The sequence below is a fragment of the Neoarius graeffei genome, chromosome 7 (genome assembly GCF_027579695.1).
Source record: "Neoarius graeffei isolate fNeoGra1 chromosome 7, fNeoGra1.pri, whole genome shotgun sequence".
NCBI lineage: Eukaryota > Metazoa > Chordata > Actinopteri > Siluriformes > Ariidae > Neoarius > Neoarius graeffei.
In genome coordinates, this window is record NC_083575.1 from 75811064 (window position 1) to 75835567 (window position 24504).

Here is a 24504-nt window from a genome sequence, read left to right on the forward strand (position 1 = left end):
TCAGCCTGCTTTCAGCCCCATAACACATCATCAGCAATGATTGAGAAGATGCATGTGAATATAGTAACAGGTGTATTTAACATTAATGAGGTGTATTATTTACCTTTTTCCCCAAAAATGGCTTTAGAGGATAAACTAAAAGTAGCTAGACTGAGCGCACATTGCCTAATCAAAGTACAAATTTCACAAAAGGACAGAACCACCAGTTTAGTCATTTTTATTTTTATTTTTTAGTTTGAATGGCGAAGGTTCTAATTTTTCTGTTTACTGTGTTTGGTATTTAGAGGAAACATGGCATAAACCCAGTAGAGCACTACTGACTTGAATCACTTTTTTAAAAAATTAGAAAAGAGCAAAGAAGGTGTCTAGCTTCCTTTATAGATGATATTTTGCCTCACAGCATTCTTATTATGCCATCAATGAGACCTTATGACATTGAGATATAATGCATTGTTCAACCCTTACAGTTTCATTAGAGTATAGCCCGTCCGTCTAATATCACAACCAGCTGTCACTGAAAATAAGCATTTAGTCATGCCAACAGAAAAGTCAGCCACATTGTCTTATTCATGATCCATTTAACCATGACCCAGTATACACAACTCCACATATTGAAAATGACTACTGAAATCCAGGAATCTTAAACAGCTTTCTCTCAGCAAATCAATTGCAGAGTACTGAAAGCACTGCAGTCAACCTAAATATATCATTTATTCACAGTTTTAAAAATAGCATTTTGGCATAAATGTATGCCAGATGACCACATATACACTACAGTTACATATTTTATTTGAAGTGAAATGCTATATATGACACTGATAGGCCTTATTTTATACACTGAAAAGGCACACACCAAGGGTTCTTTGGCTAGTCAACAGTTCTAAGCATCTTACGAGAGAGAATTCCTTTGTTGTCAGGATCGACATTAAATTTGATTTGTTAACTAGGCTAGCAGGATTGTTCTCATAGCAGTACATGTGCATTTAACAGTTATTCCACGAAATCAAGTTGTACATGAGCTGATAGCTGATGAGGCGTATAGTGCCGCGTTAAAGCCATGTACGACAAGATTGAGTGGAATAATTGTTTTATTATATCCACATTCACTGGATTTTGAGAAACAGAGCATTTTTATTTTTTTGCAAATTCAATAAATAAAAACTTTATACAAAACGTCTGACAAAATAATTTCTGCTTAGAATGTAAACAAACCAGCAAAATGACAGTGGCAATTTGTAAAAAATGCTATAACAACAATAATTCTTGAAAAATAAAAATACTTTCTTCCCATCAAATACTTTTATTCCATATTTTGTTGCTTTTTTGTATTTTTTGGTGTTTTTTTTTTTCAAGTAGAGTTTTTATTTCATCCTCAGTTGGTTCAGTAACATGCTCCGCCATTTTGTTTTTCCCTACTCATGGTATATGAGCTGATAACCTAGTAGTAGAGTAGCCAATCAGAGCGCGCGATTGCTCATATCAAGTGAATATGGATAGAATAATTAGAATTATTACTGTATATAGACCTCATTATAGATCAGACCCAAAATAGACATTGGTTAGAGATTTAAAACCAAGCAGAGCATGATTACAGATATTAGGTCCAATGTAGGGCTAAGTCACAGAATTTAGACAATTAGACCTGAGTTATAGACATTACTCCTAATGTGTTCCCCAAGAGGGTCAAACTGAAGAACTCTGTCAGGTGCTAAGTGGAACCTTTTCATTTCCAGGAGGGTGTAATAATAAATTTTAGCAAAATTAAGTTTTTTTTTTTTTTTTTTTAATAATGATGTGTATTTGAAGGGTTTTGCCTTCCAAATCCACATTTTTATTTTGTCTCTCTTCTCTCCATTATTATTTATGGAAAAGGATCTAAAGCCATTGACCGTAGGTGTGAATGTGAGTGTGAATGGTTGTCTGTGTCTATGTGTCAGCCCTGCGATGACCTGGCGACTTGTCCAGGGTGTACCCCGCCTTTCGCCCGTAGTCAGCTGGGATAGGATCCAGCTTGCCTGCGACCCTGTAGAAGGATAAAGCGGCTAGAGATAATGAGATGAGATGAGATCTAAAGCCAAACAAAAAGTTTTAGTGTTGGGTATTGGCTACTTTAAATATCCTTCAAGTGATTTTCACATATCATTCTCTCTTTGCTTTCAAATTAATGTGCCTTAATTAATTCCAACTCCTTCTTGTGATAATCACTGCTCAAATTGCATCAAAATCCTTTGTAATATTGCTATGAGTCTATCACTTCATGGATGCACTCAAACAAATTTTTTCCCCTCATAAATATAGGTTGGTATTCAAACAGGGACTCATGTGCAACTGGTAAATGATGCTTGTATGATGACTGGACAATGTGGGCAAGTCATTACAGTTAAAGGCGACAACCATGACACTGGACAAAATATTTATTTTGAAAATAGACATTTTTGGGAAGAAGACTATGTAAATCAGGGTGTTATTATTGGTACTCAAGGTGTTAAACAGTCAATCCCTGCTTGTGCATTTCAGTCAGGAAATATAATTATGAGCTACACCTTAAAACAATTTGTGAAATATTATATGGATTTTGCAGCATGTCACCTCACTGACATTTGTGACAATCCACACACACATTCTGTTTGAAAAAAAATGTTGCCAACTCTGAATAACACTGTAGTACTAAATAGTACACTAAATTTTCCCCAAAAGCTGTAAACAGAAAGAAAGCACAATTTCATTGCTTATCTTCTCAAAACAAAGCAACAGCCAAAGAAAATGCCACAGGCTACACATTGTTGGGTTACATTTGGTTGTTTGTGACATTGTTTTGTAATGCACTACTGTAATTATGATTTACAGAGTCATAAATATTAGATTACCATGGACACAAGAAAGTGTAGTGGAGAAAAACTAGAAAACAAGGAGTGATGTCCAATGTGTGCCAGATTTGTGTACAAAAACCTCTAGAGTTTTACTGACACCTTGTGGTGATATTATGACCCATCCATTATCTGTAGCTGCTTATCCTATACAGGGTCACAAGCAAGCTGGAGCCTATCCCAGCTGACTACGGGCAAGAGGTGGGGTACATCCTGGACAAGTCACCAGGTCATCGCAGGGCTAACACATAGAGACACACAGCCATTCACACCTAGTCAATTTAGAGCCACCAATTAGTCTAACCTGCATGTCTGTGGGGGGAAACCAGAGCAAACCCATGCAGACACGGGGAGAACATGCAAACTCCACACCGAAAGGCCCTCATCAGCCACTGGGCTCAAACCCAGGACCTTCTTACTGTGAGGCGACAGTGCTAACCACTACACCACCATGTCGCCTATTATGACCCATGTAAACACAAATAAAAACACATAAGCCATACAGCAACATTTTAATAAACACTGCGCAAATGTCTAAAACAAAGACAGTGGACATAACAAAAAAAAAATATACATTTTTGCATATACTCAATGCAGGGCAAGTTGTAACAATTGGACTGGAAAGTTCATTGTTAGGGCAGTACATTTGCATTTTCACATATGTTTTAGAGACTAGACCCAAAAGACCCAACCTCAATTACTGTAATTAGACACAGCACAGACCTCGGCTACAGGGTTGGACACAAAATAATCTTACATGCCTGAGATTAGACCAAATTTAGACCTCAGATACAGAGATTTGATCCAATGTAAAACTTTGTTAATTTTTGTAATTAGATCTTAAATGTAGACCTCATCTTGAGAGACTAGACCCAACATAATTCCCAATGACTGTGATCAGCACCAATGGAAGATTATTTTTTTTTTAATTAGATCCAGTGTAGACACCAGTTACAAATTTAGGACAGAGCATAAACCTCAGTTATAGAGATTTGACCGAACATAGAGCTCAGGTACAGATGAGATCCAATGTAGAGCCCAAAGACAGATACGAGTTGAAATACAGATTAGACCCAATGTAAAGCTGAGCAAGAAATTAATTCCAATATAGATTTCAGGTACAGAAGTACAGTACAAATTTGAACGAGCGTAGATCTCAAAGAAAAATTAGACCCAACAGAGCTCAGCAGCAGATTAAACCTATCACAGAGTTCAAATACAGGTTAGACCCAATGTAGAGCTCAGATACAGATTATACCCAATATAGGCTCAGATACGCATTAGACCCTATACAAATCACAGCAACAGATGTAGTCTAAATATATTCCCATAACTGGAAATAGTGCTCCAGTTGCAAATTTTATTTGAAGTGAAATGCTATGACACTGAATGCCTTCATTTTGTACACTGAAAAGGCACACGCCCTGTCAAATGTTCGCTGCAATATTGTTTGCTGCAGTCTGAGAAAAAAAAAAAAGTTTCTTCAAGGGTTCTTTGGTTAGTCAAGTTTCCTAAAGGAGAGAAATCCTGAGTTGTAGGGTTCAGAATAAAGTTTTACAATTTAACAAGCCTTAACAATTGGGCTAGAAATATCACAGCAGTACATGTGCATTTATATTATTACTGTATTAGACCCAAAGTATTGTTAGATTATTGAACCAAAGTAGACGCAAATTGGTTACAGATTTGAACCCCAATGCAGTGCTCTGTTCCAGAGATTATGTCCCAAATAGGCCTCTGTCACAGAGATCAGACCAAAAGTAGAACTGGGTATACAGAATTTAGACCTAATGTTGAGTAGAATTATAAAGGTTTACACTTGATGTATTTCATGCTTAAAGATTTTTGGTTAATAAATGGAATCGTTGATGCCTCAAATGAAAAAATGAAATGATAGAAAACAGATCTTTACACCCTAACTTCATTATTCCAGTCCATTTGCAATTGTAGGCCATGTGTTTTGATGGAAAACAGATGATACATCGGTTTGATTCAAAGAAAAATCCAGGGTTCCAATAACATTAAATAGGTTTTGGCATAATGTGCCTGCACATAAAAAGCCTGCATGAAAAAACAAATATATATATTTTACCCTAGCCAAGCAATGTCTAGCTGCCGTCGATTATTGAAATAAGCTGTTATTAGAATTTTCATATGGGGTTGGTGATCTCTGCTTTAAACACAAGATCACATAAGGTTCAGTCCCAAAACAAGTCCGAGACATCACCTAACCTAAGTGTTAGATTTTTATAAACAATACATTTTAGCCCCACTTTAACATCAGAATAGGAGAATGGGATGAAGAATTATGTATTTCAAATCTTCCTGATAATTACTGAAACCTAAGGTGCATTAATTTGCATACAGGAGGCAGTTATGGGAATAAGGAGCAATGTGAGGGTGCTAATAGTTCCTGAGAAGCCAGGTGGGAGGGGACGTCCCCAGTTGGCTAAAGTATGCCCACCACCAAGGCTTCTCACTCCTCTCTTCTCCATTTGCACCACGATCCGGCTCATTGTGCTGCTCGAATGCGTTAAAAGGGTCAAAGCGCTCATAATTATCCAGCTCAGGGATGGATAAGTAGCCATGGTCAGGTTCTAGTGGCACCTTGTTTAGCACAAAGTCCACACGGCCCGCCGTCTGCATGGTGTAAGGCAGCTTGATGCGCTTCACTACTTTAGAGTAGCCAGGAGCTGTGGCAGATACAATGTGGACACCCGGAATCAGCAGTCTCCAATAGTCACCATCTTCAGCTACAGAAAAGAAACAATAAGGCAAAGGTTAAATGGGGTAAACATACTAGTACATCTCAAACAATTAGAATATTGTGAAAAGTTCAATATTTTCCATCAGTTATTTAAAAAAGTGAAAATGTAATATATTCAAGACTCATTACACGTACACTAAAATGTTTCAAGAATTTGTTTTGTTTTAATTTTGATACAGTGGTGCTTGAAAGTTTGTGAACCCTTTAGAATTTTCTATATTTCTGCATAAATATGACCTAAAACATCATCAGATTTTCACACAAGTCCTAAAAGTAGATAAAGAAAACCCAGTTAAACAAATGAGACAAAAATATGATACTTGGTCATTTATTTATTGAGGAAAATGATCCAATCTTACGGGGCGGCACAGTGGTGTAGTGGTTGGCACAGTGGTGTAGTGGTTAGCACTGTTGCCTCACAGCAAGAAGGTCCTGGGTTCGAGCCCAGCGGCCGACGAGGGCCTTTCTGTGTGGAGTTTGCATGCTCTCCCCGTGTCTGCGTGGGTTTCCTCCAGGTGCTCTGGTTTCCCCCACAGTCCAAAGGCATGCAGGTTAGGCTAATTGGTGGCTCTAAATTGACCGCAGGTGTGAATGTGAGTGTGAATGGTTGTCTGTGTCTATGTGTCAGCCCTGCGATGACCTGACGACTTGTCCAGGGTGTACCCTGCATCTCACTCACAGTCAGCTGGGATAGGCTCCAGCTTGCCCGCGACCCTGCACAGGATAAGCGGCTACAGATAATGGATGGATGGATCCAATATTACATATCTGTGAGTGGCAAAAGTATGTGAACCTCTAGGATATAGCAGTTAATTTGAAGGTGAAATTAGAGTCAGGTGTTTTCAATCAATGGGATGACAATCAGGTGTGAGTGGGCACCCTGTTTTATTTAAAGAACAGGGATCTATCAAAGTCTGATCTTCACAACAAATGTTTGTGGAATTGTATCATGGCATGAACAAAGGAGATTTCTGAGGACCTCATCAGGCTGGAAAAAGGTTACAAAACCATTTCTAAAGAGTTTGGACTCCACCAATCCACAATCAGACAGATTGTGTACAAATGGAGGAAATTCAAGACCATTGTTACCCTCCCCAGGAGAGGTTGACCAACAAAGCTCACTCCAAGTGCAAGGCATGTAATAGTTGGCGAGGTCACAAAGGACCCCAGGGTAACTTCTAAGCGACTGAAGGCCTCTCTCACATTGGCTCATATTAATGTTCATGAGTCCACCATCAGGAGAACACTGAACAACAATGGTGTGCATGGCAGGGTTGTAAGGAGAAAGCCACTGCTCTCCAAAAAGAACATTGCTGCTCATCTGCAGTTTGCTAAAGATGACGTGGACAAGCCAGAAGGCTACTGGAAAAATGTTTTGTGGATGGATGAGACCAAAATAGAACTTTTTGGTTTAAATGAGAAGTTCACTCCTTGTGAAACTTTCCCAAGTTACTGAATCGATTTTTCTTGAAAATCCTCTCAAGGTTGTGGTTATCCCTGTTACTTGTGCACCTTTTCCAGCCAGTCTTTTCAGCAATGACCTTCTGTGGTTTACCCTCCTTGTGGAGGGTGTTGATGATCATCTTCTGGTCAACTGTCAAGTCAGCAGTCTTCTCCATGATTATGGTTGCATTTACTGAACTAGACTGAAAGATATACGGTATTTATACTGTTTTACTCAAACTCAAAATTAAAATTCTCATATTTTAGATTTTTTACTTTTTGTGCTGTAGGCCATAATTACAGTGGTGCTTGAAAGTTTGTGAACCCTTTAGAATTTTCTATATTTCTGCATCAATATGACCTAAAACATCATCAGGTTTTCACACAAGTCCTAAAAGTAGATAAAGAGAACCCAGTTAAACAAATGAGACAAAAATATTACACTTGGTCATTTATTTATAGAGGAAAATGATCCAATATTGCATATCTGTGAGTGGCAAAAGTATGTGAACCTTTGCTTTCAGTATCTGGTGTGACCCCCTTGTGCAGCAATAACTGCAACTAAACGTTTCTGGTAACTGTCGATCAGTCCTGCACACCGTCCTGGAGAAATTTTAGCCCATTCCTCCGTACAGAACAGCTTCAACTCTGGGGTGTTGGTGGGTTTCCTCACATGAACTGCTCGCTTCAGGTCCTTTCACAACATTTTGATTGGATTACAGTCAGGACTTTGACTTGGCCATTCCAAAACATTAACTTTATTCTTCTTTAACCATTCTTTGGTAGAACGACTTGTGTGCTTAGGGTCATTGTCTTTGACCCATGTTCTCTTGAGATTCAGTTCATGGACAGATGACCTGACATTTTCCTTTAGAATTCACTGGTAAAATTCAGAATTCATTGTTCCATCAATGATGGCAAGTCGTCCTGACCCAGATGCAGCAAAACAGGCCCAAACCATGATACTACCACCACCATGTTCCACAGATGGGATAAGGTTCTTATGCTGGAATGCAGTGTTTTCCTTTCTCCAAACATAACGCTTCTTGTTTAAACCAAAAAGTTCTATTTTGGTCTCATCCATCCACAAAACGTTTTTCTAATAACCTTCTGGCTTGTCCATATGATCTTTAGCAAACTGCAGACGAGCAGCAATGTTCTTTTTGGAGAGCAGTGGCTTTCTCCTTGCAACCCTGCCATGCACACCATTGTTGTTCAGTGTTCTCCTGATGGTGGACTCATGAACATTAACATTAGCCAATGTGAGAGAGGCCTTCAGTTGCTTAGAAGTTACCCTGGGGTCCTTTGTGACCTTGCCGATTATTACATACCTTGCTCTTGGAGTGATCTTTGTTGGTCGACCACTCCTGGGGAGGGTAACAATGGTCTTGAATTTCCTCCATTTGTACACAATCTGTCTGACTGTGGATTGGTGGAGTCCAAAGCCTTTAGAGATGGTTTTGTAACCTTTTCCAGCCTGATGAGCATCAACAACACTTTTTCCGAGGTCCTCAGAAATCTCCTTTGTTCGTGCCATGATACACGTGCCATGATACACTGTGGTACTAAGGTACCACAAGCAGCACTGGGCCGAAAGACTAAGACCTCAGTTTTATTTTCATTAAAGTTTAAAAAATTTAGAGCCATCCAGGCTTTGATGTCCTCTAGACAGTCTAATAAATGTTTAAAGGAGTGGGGGTCATTATGTTTTAATGGCATGTAAATCGGCGTATCATCTGCATAGCAATGGAAGGAGATGTTGTATTTTCTAAGGATGGATCCCAAGGGTCATACATTAGTAACAGCTGTCAGGTGCTGTGAAAAAAGTTTTTCATGAAAATGTCATGTTGATATACAATACCACCTGAGTCGAGTAACAGATTTTTGTTGACACAAGATTGTGCTATGGTATGACACTTTCCACACTGACTTATGACTTACAAGGTCATAACAGCAGACTTTGTAGCTTACACTGTTCCTACAGTGTGTGATGTGCAGTCATGATGTAACTTTGTTATTATGGTACCAGCTCATTGCTTTAAGTTTATAAGCTATAAAATTCTTATAAATAATAAAATAAAACTCTTTTTAGTTAAGAGCTACAAAAACAAAATACAACTCTGTAATGACATTGTTATGGACTTGGGATTAATCTGAAATAAAAATCTAAAAAATAAATATCAAAGAAATCACACTTTACTTATCAGGATAAATATACATAATTGTGTCATTGTGGCAATATAACAAAATATATGAAAAAATATGATGTGATAAACACGACAAAATCCATCCATCCGTTATCCGTAACTGTTTATCCTGTGCAGAATGACAGGCAAGCTGGAGCCTATCCCAGCTGACTATAGGTGAGAGGTGGGGTACCCCCTGGACAAGTCACCAGATCATCGCAGGGCTGCCACATAGAGACAAACAACTATTCACACTCACAGTCACACCTACGGTCAATTTAGAGCCACCAATTAGCCTAACCTGCATGTCTTTGGACCGTAGGTCGCGTTAACCGACAATTGTCCGTCACTGACAGATTTTTTTTAGCTATGACGGAAAAATCTGAAGGCCGTCGGTCATTTTGACGGATGTTTACCGTTACCATTACCAATAACAATAATAGCCTAATAATAACAATAATAAAACATAATGAAACACACAATTGAAATGGGGGCGGCACGGTGGTGTAGTGGTTAGCACTGTCGCCTCACAGCAAGAAGGTCCTGGGTTCGAGCCCCGGGGCCGGCGAGGGCCTTTCTGTGTGGAGTTTGCATGTTCTCCCCGTGTCCGCGTGGGTTTCCTCCGGGTGCTCCGGTTTCCCCCACAGTCCAAAGACATGCAGGTTAGGTTAACTGGTGACTCTAAATTGACCGTAGGTGTGAATGTGAGTGTGAATGGTTGTCTGTGTCTATGTGTCAGCCCTGTGATGACCTGGCGACTTGTCCAGGGTGTACCCCGCCTTTCGCCCGTAGTCAGCTGGGATAGGCTCCAGCTTGCCTGCGACCCTGTAGAAGGATAAAGCGGCTAGAGATAATGAGATGAGATGAGACAATTGAAATGATTGGCAAGTTGTGGCAGAGTTTTCGTATACATAGTCTTCACTGCCGTCACTTTCAATCTGAGCCGACGTTGCGGCAGTCTTGATGTTCAGTGCATAGGCTACTCATGTATACATTGTAGCCACTGCGCAAGGCTGTTCCCCCCATCGCGCTCCTGACCGCGCTCTGACTTTTCTAACTACTAGCACAGTGAGATGTATTAATGTTTCCCTTCTCTGCAGAAGACACGTCATTTTTGCTATTAAAAAAGAGATGCATTGGGTTGTTTGTGTCGTTTCCCTGCCTGTACAATAGCGCTCATTTAGGCTAGTTGTTTTCTTGTTTTTAAAATGAAACAAATGCCGATTTATTGTATTCTTCCCCAGCAAGCTTAGGCCCCGGTCACACCGCCCGAACTTTGCTGGAGCGTTCCTTTAACGGTGGGGGGGGCGAATTTCGACAACGCTCGTCACCGCGCACAAAATGGGAAAAAAATCGAAAACACGGGCATTGGCTTAGCGGTGCACCGCTGAAGCCGGCGTTGCTTTAGCGTTGGTTTAGCGGTAGCGAGCGTTGGTTTAACGGTGACGCGAGCGTTGGTATAGCGGCGTTCTGCGCATGCGGGCTTTGGCTCGGCGGGGGTATAAAGTTGGTTTAGCACCAATCATAGCAAGTCTCTCAGCATCCATGGTGATACAGTTTTACTGTAACTTTGAGCAAATTCGATATAGAAGAGGTCGGAACTCAACGGCAGCTCGATTCCAAATGAGCTCCTGGTCCATTTCTCCCCGTATTTATAGCCAAATTCTGGTCCCGCTCCGACACCTCTATACCAACGCCAAACCAAAGTTCATCGCTGCCATGGATAGCTGCTTCAACGCCCGACACCGTTCCAGCAACCCCATGTCCGCTCGTAAAACGCTTACAACCGCTCCACCGAAGTTTGTGCAACGTTTAATCGCCGCCCGGGCAACGCTGGCGAAGCAGCGGTGGTCCAGCGTTCAAGATTTCTGCGTTGGCCTAGCGGACCCAAGCGTCCACGAACTTGCGTCTAGCAGTGCCGAACTTTGACTGGGCGTTGGTGGAGCGGGGGTGAACTTTGCCGGGGCGGAAAATTGCCCCCTCCTCACCGCTCGCAATATTTTGTGCAGCTCAAAACTTTCGGAGCGGTAGGAGGGCCCCTCGAGAAACATCAGCGGTGGCCGAGCGTATACGGCGTTGCTTTAACGGGGGCCAACTTTTGTTAAACGGTCGTGAACGGTTACGAGCGGTGATGAATTTTTTTCACCGCTGCAGGAACGCTCCAGCAAAGTTCGGGCGGTGTGACCGGGGCCTTAGGAAGCTTAGGAACATCACTGCTCGAATATCTGCTAAACTATCATTTTAATGAAAGCACGGGTAGACAAACTAACATTTAAACATAACTTCGTTTTATTTAAGACCTTCCGTGTCAGCCCACTACGGGTCACCGCGGGGTGCAGCTGCACCACTGGTGCAGAAAGAACGCATGCTGCAGGATTTCCTCCCTATGAAGAGAGTACTAGCAGGATCAGGAAATCCAACTTTCAGAGGCTCTTGCCGGCTTCTGATCACTTCCCTGGGAGAAATGTTTCCTGACTTCAGAACTTTGGCTGAAGTGGCGCTGGTTATTCCAGTCTCCAGTGTCGCAGCAGAGCACGGGTTCAGCCTTCAGAATAAAATTAAAACGTCAATGAGAAGTCGTCTGTCCGAGGCAAAGACGCAAAATTTAATGACAATCGCCTCGGCAGCAGTCTCCATTGACGACTTTGATTATGCACAAGCGAGCTCCCAATTTAAATCCATGCGGGCCAAAAGGAAGGTTTGAGCTCACGCAAACAGATCAAATTAGATTATCACTTAAATCGTTGTAGTGGACTGTTCATATTTTAACTGCAATTGTCTTGCTACGTTGTAAAATAACATTGTTCATATGCCCGTTAAGGCTCAACAGCCGCAATGTTTTTAGCGGAGGGAAAATGGGTTCACAAGTGACCGAATGTCAGAATCTCTGTTCATCTTTTTGCATCATAAATACATAAATAAATGATTAAATAATACAAGCTTGTTCTGTGAATTAATTTTTAAATGAAAATGAGTCCATGAAAACACAAGTTATTAAATATTTAGCATTTATAGCCTATATACATTGTCATTTAAAAGTTAAAATAAAATGACAGATAATAATGGACAATGATGGAATTTTTACGACCCTGTCCGTCAAAATGACGGACAATGAAAAAGTCTAATGCAACCACTGCTTTGGACTGTGGAGGAAACTGGCGCACCCGGAGGAAACCCACACAGACACGGAGAGAACATGCAAACTCCACACAGAAAGGCCCCCATCAGCCACTAGGCTCGAACCCAGAACCTTCTTGCTGTGAGGTGACAGTGCTAACCACTACACCACCGTGCCGCCCACATGACAAAATGTGACATCCAAAAAATGTCATTGTAACATGAGTTTAGCCTTGCATATCTCCTTTTAATTCACCCTTCATTTTCTTTTTGTCATAATTACCTGTGGTGATGTCATGCCGGATCCCTCTAACAGATATAATGGCACCTTTAATTCCATTCCCATTTCTGTCTTTCACAACACCTTTTATTCCTCTGTGGACCTGCAGCACCAAATCAAAAAGTTTTAGTGCTAGATAATAATCCCATGAAAAACTACATGCCACTCAGATACAAGTGTGATTTTATAATGATGATGATGTATTAAAATATCAGCAAAAAAAATTACAGAAACAAGAAGTCAATAAAACATTATTTCTAATTCTGTCTGTGTGTAATGGAAGTAATGGTTGGTTTATGCTGCCATCTTGTGGTTTTATCTGCACTCCACAGAGAGTTTGTAATAATTTACTCTGGAATTAATTTAAACAATATGAGGTGGCAATAGGCGGTAGTTCATTGTGATTTGCAGGTTTAGCCTTGCATATCTCCTTTTAATTCACCCTTCATTTCACTGCATTTCACTTCATACACTGCTAAGGAGATGATCTGTTCTCAGACCCAGAAAAAAGTATATAGTTCCTCAGAGTTTTCCTGCCTGTTTCTCTAACAAATTTTCAGTCTTCGGCTGGGTCTAGGTTTATAGCTTATGTTTATAGATGTAATATACTACAGGCACCCTTCTTTATTCCTTTATTATTAATATCAATTTTCATGAGACAAAAATGTGCACTGTGAATTCTGATAGTATTAATGAGTCCTCGCCATCTGTGCCACCATTTCAAAGGATTGTCTCATAAATTGATTAATCAAATAACTGATAACTCTTTATCAACCTCTTTAATATCTCAGCAAGGTTAGAGAGGGTAAACTCACAGACTCCATGAAACTAAGCAGAGCTTCCTTGTTCCTGCGCCACTCTGGGTAAAGCTCTTCCTCTGCAGGGAATTTATCACAGCCGAGCTCCACCGTCAGCTCCAAACAATTACTGTGCAGGTAGTTAAAGTCTGACATGCCTAATACACATATACACATTGTTAGGAAGGAAAAAAACACTTGAGGACATGCTGTTTTAGGAAAATTATCAACAGCAGGGTGGTGATAAGGCCTCTTACCACCCCAAGGTTACACTGTGAGTGGAGGATACAGAAGAGTTCAGAATACCAACTTTATAATCTCCCTTTCCCAATCACTGCAATATATAATACAATACAAATCAGATAAATCAGTCCTGACATTTGCACACCCACAGTGGATCCACGCCAGCCAGCTCAAGAAAACACCATCAGCAGATTGAATACACGTGTTTTAAATAAGTTTGGTATGTTGTTTGACATTATTGTTTGCTAGTTTTGGATGAATTCATCTTTACTGTTGTATTGTTCCCATTTTTTCAGCCTTTGTGAAGCATCCTCAAGGGGCTGAGCTTAATGCCTAGATTGATCTGTTTCTTCTCTTTAGACCCTATTCCTATTTTCCATCTCCTTAGTCATATTTATACTTCTGACTGACACATTGCAGTCCCAGAGATTCCTTGTCATATTGCCCTGGTGCTGTGCCCTGTCTCTGATATCCTGTGTCAGATCACTGGCAACTAGGACTGCGCGGTCGATGGTAAATCCTACTTATTCGATGCTTATTTGATTTCTGCCCTTGAAGATGTCAAACAAGATAACCTTCTGTAGTTATTCTGATAGAATAAAAGTGGGCAATGTGAGAATAATATCATCTTGTTCTAGTTTTCTGTGATTATATTATCTGTACATAATGTTCCCTTGTAATGCTCCACCTCTGACAACCATTAACTGTGTGGTCTTGTTTTAATTTGTGTTCTCTGTCTCTCACATACTCTGCATACCACAGAACCAATGTGGACTAGCCTAACCGCCAGTTCTGATATACAGTTGTAAACACTTTGCTTGACAAGAATCTTTTACAACCCCAATTCCAAAAAACTTGGGACAAAGTACAAATTGTAAATAAAAACGGAATGCAATAATTTACAAATCTCAAAAACTGATATTGTATTCACAATAGATAGACAACATATCAAATGTCGAAAGTGAGACATTTTGACATTTCATGCCAAATATTGGCTCATTTGAAATTTCATGACAGCAACACATCTCAAAAAAGTTGGGACAGGGGCAATAAGAGGCTGGAAAAGTTAAAGGTACAAAAAAGGAACAGCTGGAGGACCAAATTGCAACTCATTAGGTCAATTGGCAATAGGTTATTAACATGACTGGGTATAAAAAGAGCATCTTGGAGTGGCAGTGGCTCTCAGAAGTAAAGATGGGAAGAGGATCACCAATCCCCCTAATTCTGCGCCGACAAATAGTGGAGCAATATCAGAAAGGAGTTCGACAGTGTAAAATTGCAAAGAGTTTGAACATATCATCATCTACAGTGCATAATATCATCAAAAGATTCAGAGAATCTGGAAGAATCTCTGTGCGTAAGGGTCAAGGCCGGAAAACCATACTGGGTGCCCGTGATCTTCGGGCCCTTAGACGGCACTGCATCACATACAGGCATGCTTCTGTATTGGAAATCACAAAATGGGCTCAGGAATATTTCCAGAGAACATTATCTGTGAACACAATTCACCGTGCCGTCCGCCATTGCCAGCTAAAACTCTATAGTTCAAAGAAGAAGCCGTATCTAAACACGATCCAGAAGCGCAGACGTCTTCTCTGGGCCAAGGCTCATTTAAAATGGACTGTGGCAAAGTGGAAAACTGTTCTGTGGTCAGATGAATCAATATTTGAAGTTCTTTATGGAAATCAGGGACGCCGTGTCATTCAGACTAAAGAGGAGAAGGACGACCCAAGTTGTTATCAGCGCTCAGTTCAGAAGCCTGCATCTCTGATGGTATGGGGTTGCATTAGTGCATGTGGCATGGGCAGCTTACACATCTGGAAAGACACCATCAATGCTGAAAGGTATATCCAGGTTCTAGAGCAACATATGCTCCCATCCAGACGACGTCTCTTTCAGGGAAGACCTTGCATTTTCCAACATGACAATGCCAAACCACATACTGCATCAATTACAGCATCATGGCTACGTAGAAGAAGGGTCCGGGTACTGAACTGGCCAGCCTGCAGTCCAGATCTTTCACCCATAGAAAACATTTGGCGCATCATAAAACGGAAGATACGACAAAAAAGACCTAAGACAGTTGAGTAACTAGAATCCTACATTAGACAAGAATGGGTTAACATTCCTATCCCTAAACTTGAGCAACTTGTCTCCTCAGTCCCCAGACGTTTACAGACTGTTGTAAAGAGAAAAGGGGATGTCTCACATTGGTAAACATGGCCTTGCCCCAACTTTTTTGAGATGTGTTGTTGTCATGAAATTTAAAACCACCTAATTTTTCTCTTTAAATGATACATTTTCTCAGTTTAAACATTTGATATGTCATCTATGTTCTATTCTGAATAAAATATGGAATTTTGAAACTTCCACATCATTGCATTCCATTTTTATTTACAATTTGTACTTTGCCCCAACTTTTTTGGAATCAGGGTTGTATCTACTTATGCTTTATCAGTAAACTTCAGATTGAGCAAAACCTGACAACTGTGTTTGTCTCGTTTCGCTCTTTCTCTGGGCGCTTGTAACCAATGACCAACAGGAAAAGGACAGAAAGGGTGGAGATTGAACCTTAACACACTGTCTGCATTGACATTTGACCTTTGTTTGCAGAAATGTATTGGATTTTATGTTGGGATAGAAACCATGATCCTGGCAACCCTGCCGTTAACTGTCCTGTCTGCTGCTCCTCCACTACTGAAAGTATTCATAGAGCAAGCATGGCGCAAAGTGATCCCTGACCCAGTGGGCCTCTATTAGCACTTATAGGAATTCCCATTTTTGACCAGTAAATGCAAGAATAATTCTATAAAGCTAATGAGTGTGCTGTTTCCATGAATACACACCACTGGGAAAGGTAACAAATCAACAGAATATGGGCTTATTATCTGGGAAAAAGCCATTTTTTTAATTGTTGGTCTCTCAAAACAGATAATTGGTATTTCAACAGAATTTACAATGGATGGCGATATGGATAAGGACTACTGAAGATTGATATTAATAAGAGCGAGGATTAATATTTGTTGGCTGTTATAAATGATGGGGCTCTAGCTCCGCTGGCCTGCATTCGACACTTTTTGCTTTGTTTTACCTCCAGCAAAGCTGTACCATTGAGCTCCATTGGTGATGCCACCTCTGTTGGTGAATAAGCTTCCACATCTCTGTGTTTCATTGCTGGACATTGTCACATGAGCATCTGCATAGATTCTGGCCAACTGCTTAAATATCTACACACACACACACACACACACACACGCACAAAATAAAAATCAAAAAAATCTTAATGATCTTTGTTCATGTTTCAAAATTAATGAAGCTGTGGAAAAGGCACCATAAATAAATGTTGTTGTTATTATTATTAGCTAATCTGGCTGATAGGTGATGAGCTTATGCCATTGTGTGTTGTCTGTCGTCTGTTATCCGTCATCTGCAGTCCGTCTGGCGTTGTCCGCATTTCACAAAAATTGCTTCTTCTCTCTCAATTCTTCACTGATTTTTATCCTTTTTGGCAGTTAGGTAGGTCTGCCTGAGGTGCATATGGCTTCTACCCAAATTTGCATAATTGCAATTAATAATGAAGATATGGAGTAATTAAGCCCTAACAAACAGTTTCCACACAAATCACTTCTTTTCCCTCAGTTCACTGATTTTGGTTCTTTCTGGCATGAAGGTAGGGGTACCTAGGGTGCATATAACTTCTATACAGATTTGCTTAATTACAATTATTAATGAAGTTATGGACTAATTAAGCCTTAATGAGCAGTTCAACAAAAATCGCTTCTTCTTGGTCAATTCCTCGCCGTTTTGGATTCTTTCTGGCAAATAGGTAGGTATTTCTAGGGTGTAAATAGCTTCTATATATAACTTGTATATAGTGTATATAGCTTGCAGCATTTATTGCGCAAGGTGGCCCACTTTAGATTGTTCCTTCTGGACTAGACAGGGCCAGAGTGAGCTACACCATCATTGACGGTCTCGTTGTTATTATTAGTAGTAGTCGTAGTAGTAGCAATAATAATAATAATAATAATAATGATAATAATGATAATAATAATAATAAACAACCCAAACCTGCTCATCAGGAGTGGGAGAGAAAGTTTTCTCCTGCTGAGGGTGTCTAGAGAAGTCAAAGGGATACGAGATGACGAGCTCTCCCCCGTGTAAACTGGCAGAAATAACAAATGGAATGGACCTGATCCATTTCATCACAGCATAGGTTTCTGGAGCTACCTGGCAAAGAAAATAAGTACCTAGTCAAACTAAGATAGACAGTATTTATGAATTATTCAATCTGCTAGCTCACAACCAGTAAGCAAAGTCTAAATGAGTTAGATAACGTGTTAGAGCAGGTTAGAGCACTGAACTGGTGTTTAACACTTCACTTTAGGGTTAAGAGGGCAGATAAGGCAGTTAAATCTTGTCAAATACATTAATGTGAATTAACAATTTGTAGTGTACTTTTCCAATTTCAAAATATATTTACAGTGGAATTACTTCAAGTAATTATATTAAAAATTAAGTAATCGTAACTGCATAATCACCTTATTCAACCAGTAGGAGTCAGGGATGGGGAGGTGGTCAGTGCGGAATCGGATGAAACGTCGTCGGTTGTAATAAATGGAGGTCAGATCAGGGAAGTTGCGGTTCAGGTCAATGTTCTGAGCATTGGCTCTGCCGCTGACCCAACCGTTATAGAAGTGACCCTAAATCATTCCACACACAATCCAGGCAAAAGGAAATTAGAACAATGTTTTATTGCTGAGCGCAGACCACGCTCTTCACTCGATGACATGAAGTGTGATTGTGGAACTGTGAAAAGTGGGAGGCTTCTGCTTTGCTTTAAAAAGCCATGCCCGCCACTAAAGTTTCTTGGGTAGGAATTGTTGAACTTTAGGGAGGAGACAGTGAGGTTTCAAGTGCAGAATCTTCATCTCTAGTAGAGAAATTGAGAGAGATGGGAATTTATAGGAAGTTAACTAGAAAGAAGGTGGGGTTTCAGGTATGATCAATTTTCAGCTATTTCATAACTCTACTAAAGAATTCAGAGAGAGTTCTTGCACATTTTAGCAGATACTGTGTTTCATTACCTCCACCAGCTTTGTTGGAGGAGGTTGTGTTTTCACCTCTGTTTGTTTGTCTGTTCCCAACCTAACTCAAAAACTAGTGAACAGATTTTGATGAAATTTTGAGGAAAGGTGTGCCATGGGCCAAGGAACTATTGATCAGATTTTGATGCAAATCCAAATATGTGGCTTGATGGAGGTGTGCACTCTACCAAGTGCCCTTCTAGCATTTATAATGTGTTTTTATTCATTTGATTAGCTGATGGTAATTTTTTGGGCAGCACGGTGGTGTAGTAGTTAGCACTGTTGCCTCACAGCAAGAAGGTCCTGGGTTCGAGTCCAGTGGCCGACGAGGGCCTTTCTGTGTGGAGTTTGCATGTTCTCCCCGTGTCTGTGTGGGTTTCCTCCGGGTGCTCCGGTTTCCCCCAAAGACATGCAGGTTAGGCTAATTGGTGGCCTTAAATTGACCGTAGGTGTGAGTGTGAATGGTTGTTTGTCTCTATGTGTCAGCCCTGCAATGACCTGGCGACTTTTCCAGGGTGTACCCCGCCTTTCGCCCATAGTCAGCTGGGATAGGCTCCAGCTTGCCTGCGACCCTGTACAGGATAAGCAGTTACGGATAATGGATGGATGGGTGGTAATTTCTGATCTTGGCAACAGGGCTAGTTGCATTTTTATGTCACAAACTCTATAACATGCAAGAAGCATTTCTGGCAGAACAAGCATGAAACAAGGCTCATAGTGAGTGGATGGGGAAAAAAAGAGAGGCACAATCAGACTAAACATTAACATGCTCATAAAACAGACTTCAACATGCTCAGAAAATTGGGCTTCTGAGAAGCAGAAATGAGCCAAAATATGAAAAAGAAAGAAAATGCAAACAGATCAACACGGTTTAGCCATTTCCTTTTGAATAAATTGTGCCAATGAGAATTATTTTCATTACCCATGCAACATCATTTTCATTACACAAGGATTTTGGATCAAGGTTTGATTTCATTCCAAACCATTGGTGTAATGACTACTTAAGGACCCTTTTTAAATGTCTAGTCACAGGGCCCTACAAGCTAATCTTAAAACATAATTACTCAAGCAAACTTTGTTACTTCTGGCTGATAAATATAAATATAAATAAAGCAAAGCTACTCCCGCATGTCCAATATTACATTAAGCACTGTAAGGTCAGACAAATTAGTGAAAATCCAATATTTAACATGCATGTACTAGCTTGGAAATTACACAGTACATTATTGTACTGTATTATTGTGTTTTGCATATCCTTAGGGATCTTAACCAAAAGCCGTGCTGATCATTTCACTGACTGGGAAACTCATGCTGAGGACTTATCTGAGGGTTATATAGTATTGGAAAGAAAGTAGAAATCTCAATTAGTTAGCCGAAGGCTCCCTTTACCAGTGGTCCACTCTCCTGCCCCATTTCACCCCCCAATCCATCTGTTTTGCCTATTTCCACTCCCGAACACTATAAACACTATAAGCATGTTGATTCAATCCTTCAGACCTTCATATTCACGAACAAACTTTTCTTGGGCGAATTAAGTATTGGAAGAACCCCTGTAAGATTACCCTAAGGGAAAATGTCAAGAGTAAAGTACAGTTCTGTGCTTTTGGTTGGTGGTCTTTGTATTTGCATTGCCTCCATTCAAAATATTGTATTTGGCCATCTTCGTCAGAAATTTAGCCTGAGACTGTCAATAGTTGTCAAAACAGTTGTCAAATCAAGCTCCTGTGCTTCTGAGGACCTCTTCTGGTGCAGGGAGTTTAGAAATTGTGGAAAGTATGCCCAAAAAATGACAGACACACACTAGTTGAGTCGCGGCACACACAGACACACAGGCATATTTACTTCTGGGTTGGTGTTTTCAGGATCGTTGCTATCGGCTACCTCAGAGGCGGCAATCTCATAGCCATCTGGGTTCATGGAGGGCAGCAGGTGGATGCGTGTGTTGTTGATGAGGCTCTGAATGCGCTCGTTGCCCAGCAGGTACTCCGAGCACAGGTACTGAGCCAGGTAAATGAGCAGTTGCCGGCCCAAAACCTCGTTCCCATGCATGTTCCCGATCAACTTAATCTCCGGCTCCACTAAAGGATAATGCAGATAATGAGAAGAAGCAAGAAAATATTCTGCTCAGGAAAGTAATGCGGGATTTCAAATGTGTTTTATACATGAAATGACCATGAAAAATATTAATATATTCATGATATATGTTTGGTTTTTAAAATGCGTTCATCTAGTCTAAAAGTGCATTTAACATTTTTTGCAAAAAGTGAAACAAAGTAAACATAGCTTTCTAATATGAAGTGTCATGTGCATAGCTCCAGTTCTCAAATATTTTTTTTTTTTATTTAAATTATTCGAATTACAGAGGTGGTGTTCAGACCATAAATTTAGAGTAACAAAGTGAAAAAGTATTCAAAATATCAGGTTTTTAAACATTATTAGTATTTGATTTGCAGTTGTTCTTATGTCCTCTTATCTACACCTTCAAGATTGGCCATCTGTGAGTTCAGTGTCTTGCAAAAGTATTCATCCCCCTTGGTGTTTGTCCTGTTTTGTTGCATTACAGGCTAGAATTAGAAAGGATTTTTGGAGGGTTAGCACCATTTGATTTACACAACATGCCTACAATTTTAAAGATGAAAATTGTTGTTTTATTGTTACACAAACAATAATTAAGATGAAAAAAAAAAGAGATCTGGAGTGTGCATAGGTATTCACCCCCTATCGTACGAAACCCCTAAATAAGAGCTGGTCCCACAAATTCACTTCATAAATCACATAATTAGTTAAGAGCCACCTGTGTGCAATCAAAGTGTCACATGATCTGTCACATGATGTCTGTATAAATCAACCTGTTCTGGAAGGACCCTGACTCTGTAACACTACTAAGCAAGCGACATGAAAACCAAAGAGCCTCCAAACAGGTCAGAGACAAAGTTGTGGAGAAGTATAGATCAGGGTTGGGTTATAAAAAAAATTCCAAACTTTGAATATCCCAGGGAGCACCATTAAATCCATTATAGCAAAATGGAAAGAACATGGCACCACTACAAACCTGACAAGAGAAAGCCGCCCATCAAAACTCACAGACCAGGCAAGGAGGGTATTAATCAGAGATGCAACAAAGACCCCAAAGATAACACTGAAGGAGCTGCAAAGATCCACAGCGGAGATGGGAGTATCTGTCCATAGGACCACTTTAAGCCATATACTCCACAGAGTGGGGCCTTATTGGAAGAGTGGTCAGAAAAAAGTCATTGCTTAAGAAAACACATTTGGAGTTTGCCAAACAGCATGTGGCAGACTCCCCAAACACATGGAAGAAGATTTTCTGGTCAAATGAGACTAAATTTGATCTTTTTGGCCATCATGAGAAATGCCATGTGTGGCACAAACCCAACACCCTGAGAACACCATTCCTACAGTGAAGCATGGTGGTGGTAGCATCATGTTGTGGGGATGCTTTTCATCTACAGGGACAGGAAAGTAGGGCTGCAACAACTAATCGATTAAATCGATTAAAATCGATTATTAAAATAGTTGGCAACTAATTTAATAGTCGATTAGTTGGGTCTATGTTATCATACACATAAGTGCAGTTGCTACTCCCTAATGTGGGGGCAATAAAGCACCATTAAGCTGGATACCGACCGCCGTAAAAGAAGAAGCAGGAGAAGCGAACCAATGCCGTGCTTTGTGTAGCTCACCTGGAAGAACCCTTTGAAAAATGGCGGAGGAGGCTAACGTTAGTAGAGAGAAAAATGTCCGACCCAAGTCATCAAAAGTATGGGAGCACTTTACATTAACGTCTTCAAAGAACAGCGTTAGGTGCAAAATGCGCAGAGCTGATCTCGCATGGCACGGAAGCACAACATCGCTGAATGAGCACCTGAAGAGGAAGCACGTTGGAGCCATGGGTGAAGGAGATTCACGGTAAGTTCGTAGTAAGTTAACGTATCACTTATCCATCAACAAAACTGGAGAAAACAGACAGAGAGCATTTCTGTCCATTAAGTTTATTTTTAAATTGGCCTGAAATCGTGCGTTTGTCAGTCAAAACGGACACAAATCTGCCGGAAACTGTAGATATATTTGACGATAATTAGCTGAAATTAAGTCAGAGACACAGGTGGATAACATGACTTTGTGAAGTTTTTGGATTATTTTATGCAATTATTTAGGGACAGTTTAACGCGAATCCTTCATTTCTTCATAACAGAAACTTGAGCAATATCTGGTCAAATATATATTAATTACATTTCCCTTTTATTGTCAGCACATGGCAGCATTACCCAATGTCCATTTATTTAAATTCATTTTGCCTTATTAACTAAAAAATATATTGTATGTTTTACTCACTGTGCTTCTATGCATACTCATACTACACTTTCTCTCTCACCTCAGAAAAAAACAGCCCAGCATTCATGACTATGTTTTGAGGAAGATCTGCACACCACAGCAATCAGCTGTTCTCACTGATGGTATCCTGAATATACTGGTTACAGACATGAGGCCACTATCAATGGTAGAGGATGAAGGATTCAGAAAAATGCTAAACACCTTCAACCCTGGTTACACTCTTCCCTCAAGGACCTACTTCACCAGACTGATGGAGAAGAAATACCAAGATACATTCCAGGGTGTGAAGAGTGCCATAAAGGCCACCAACAGCAAAATTGCTCTCACTGCTGATATATGGACAAGTGTAGCCACTGAAGCCTACCTTGGCATTACATGCCATTACATAGGAGATGACTGGGACATGAAGTCAGTCTGCCTCACCACCATGCCACTGGAGGACAGACATACAGCATCGAACATTGCAGAGTGGTTGGAGGAGGTAGTAGCCAGGTTTGAAATTCCTCTTGGCAAGATTATTGCCATTGTGCATGACAATGGTGCCAATATTGTGGCTGCGGCAAAAACACTGGAGGAGAAGCATGGGTGGTCCTCTGTCCGCTGCACTGGTCACACCTTGCAACTGGTGATCAATTCTGCATTGAAGCACTCAAGCATTGTCAAAGCTATTGGGGCTGCAAGATGTCTTGTGGAACACTTTAAAAAAAGTGAGCTAGCATCCAACAAGCTGAGACAAAAACAGCAACAAATGGGTACACCTGAACACAAGCTGGTTCAGGATATAAGCACGAGATGGAACAGCACATACTATATGGTTAGCCGACTGCTTGAGCAAAGGTGGCCTGTAACTGCAACACTGTCCGACTCAACTGTCACACAGAGGGACAAACGGTACCTTGACTTAAAAGCTGACCAGTGGGGCCTGCTTGAAGAGCTTTCCACAGCCCTTAAACCATTTGAATGTGCCACTGTGTTTATGAGTGGGGACAAATATACCACAATCTCTACAGTACCTCCACTTGTGCAGGGGTTAGTGAAGTCCACCCAGAGTGCTGCATTTGAGTCAGCAGCAGTACAGGCTTTCCAAGTGACTGCTACAGAGCAGCTTCAACAGCAATGGAAAAATGACATTACTTTCTCAGAGACAGCACCAAGCACGGTGATCCTCTCCTCTGCACTGGACCCGAGGTTCAGAAAATTGAAGTTTCTGACTCCTGAACAAGTCTTTAACGTGCAAAACAAAATACAAACACATGCACTTGGAGTAAGTCGGGAGATAGAACCTCAGCAGCAGCATGAGAATGTCCATGACCAAGCCAGTGCCACCTCCACCATTACTAAAGCTGCTTCAGGACCTACAA

The 24504-nt window shown here is 40.6% G+C and overlaps 1 protein-coding gene across 2 annotated transcripts in view; it reads right to left on the reverse strand.

Annotated features, from left to right (window-relative positions):
• Window positions 1–3364: 3364 nt before the first annotated feature.
• The window catches only part of cpz (carboxypeptidase Z), a 40202-nt gene continuing 19062 nt past the window's right edge, over window positions 3365–24504 (reverse strand). For both annotated transcript variants that reach the window (XM_060926405.1, XM_060926406.1), the window contains 7 exons: window positions 20630–20865; window positions 18242–18403; window positions 17772–17930; window positions 16792–16927; window positions 13476–13615; window positions 12664–12763; window positions 3365–5620 (listed from right to left, as the gene is read on the reverse strand). In XM_060926405.1, the coding sequence (XP_060782388.1) occupies window positions 5271–5620; window positions 12664–12763; window positions 13476–13615; window positions 16792–16927; window positions 17772–17930; window positions 18242–18403; window positions 20630–20865 (1283 nt within the window). In that variant the 3' untranslated portion in view covers window positions 3365–5270. The remainder of the gene's footprint in view (window positions 5621–12663; window positions 12764–13475; window positions 13616–16791; window positions 16928–17771; window positions 17931–18241; window positions 18404–20629; window positions 20866–24504) is intronic.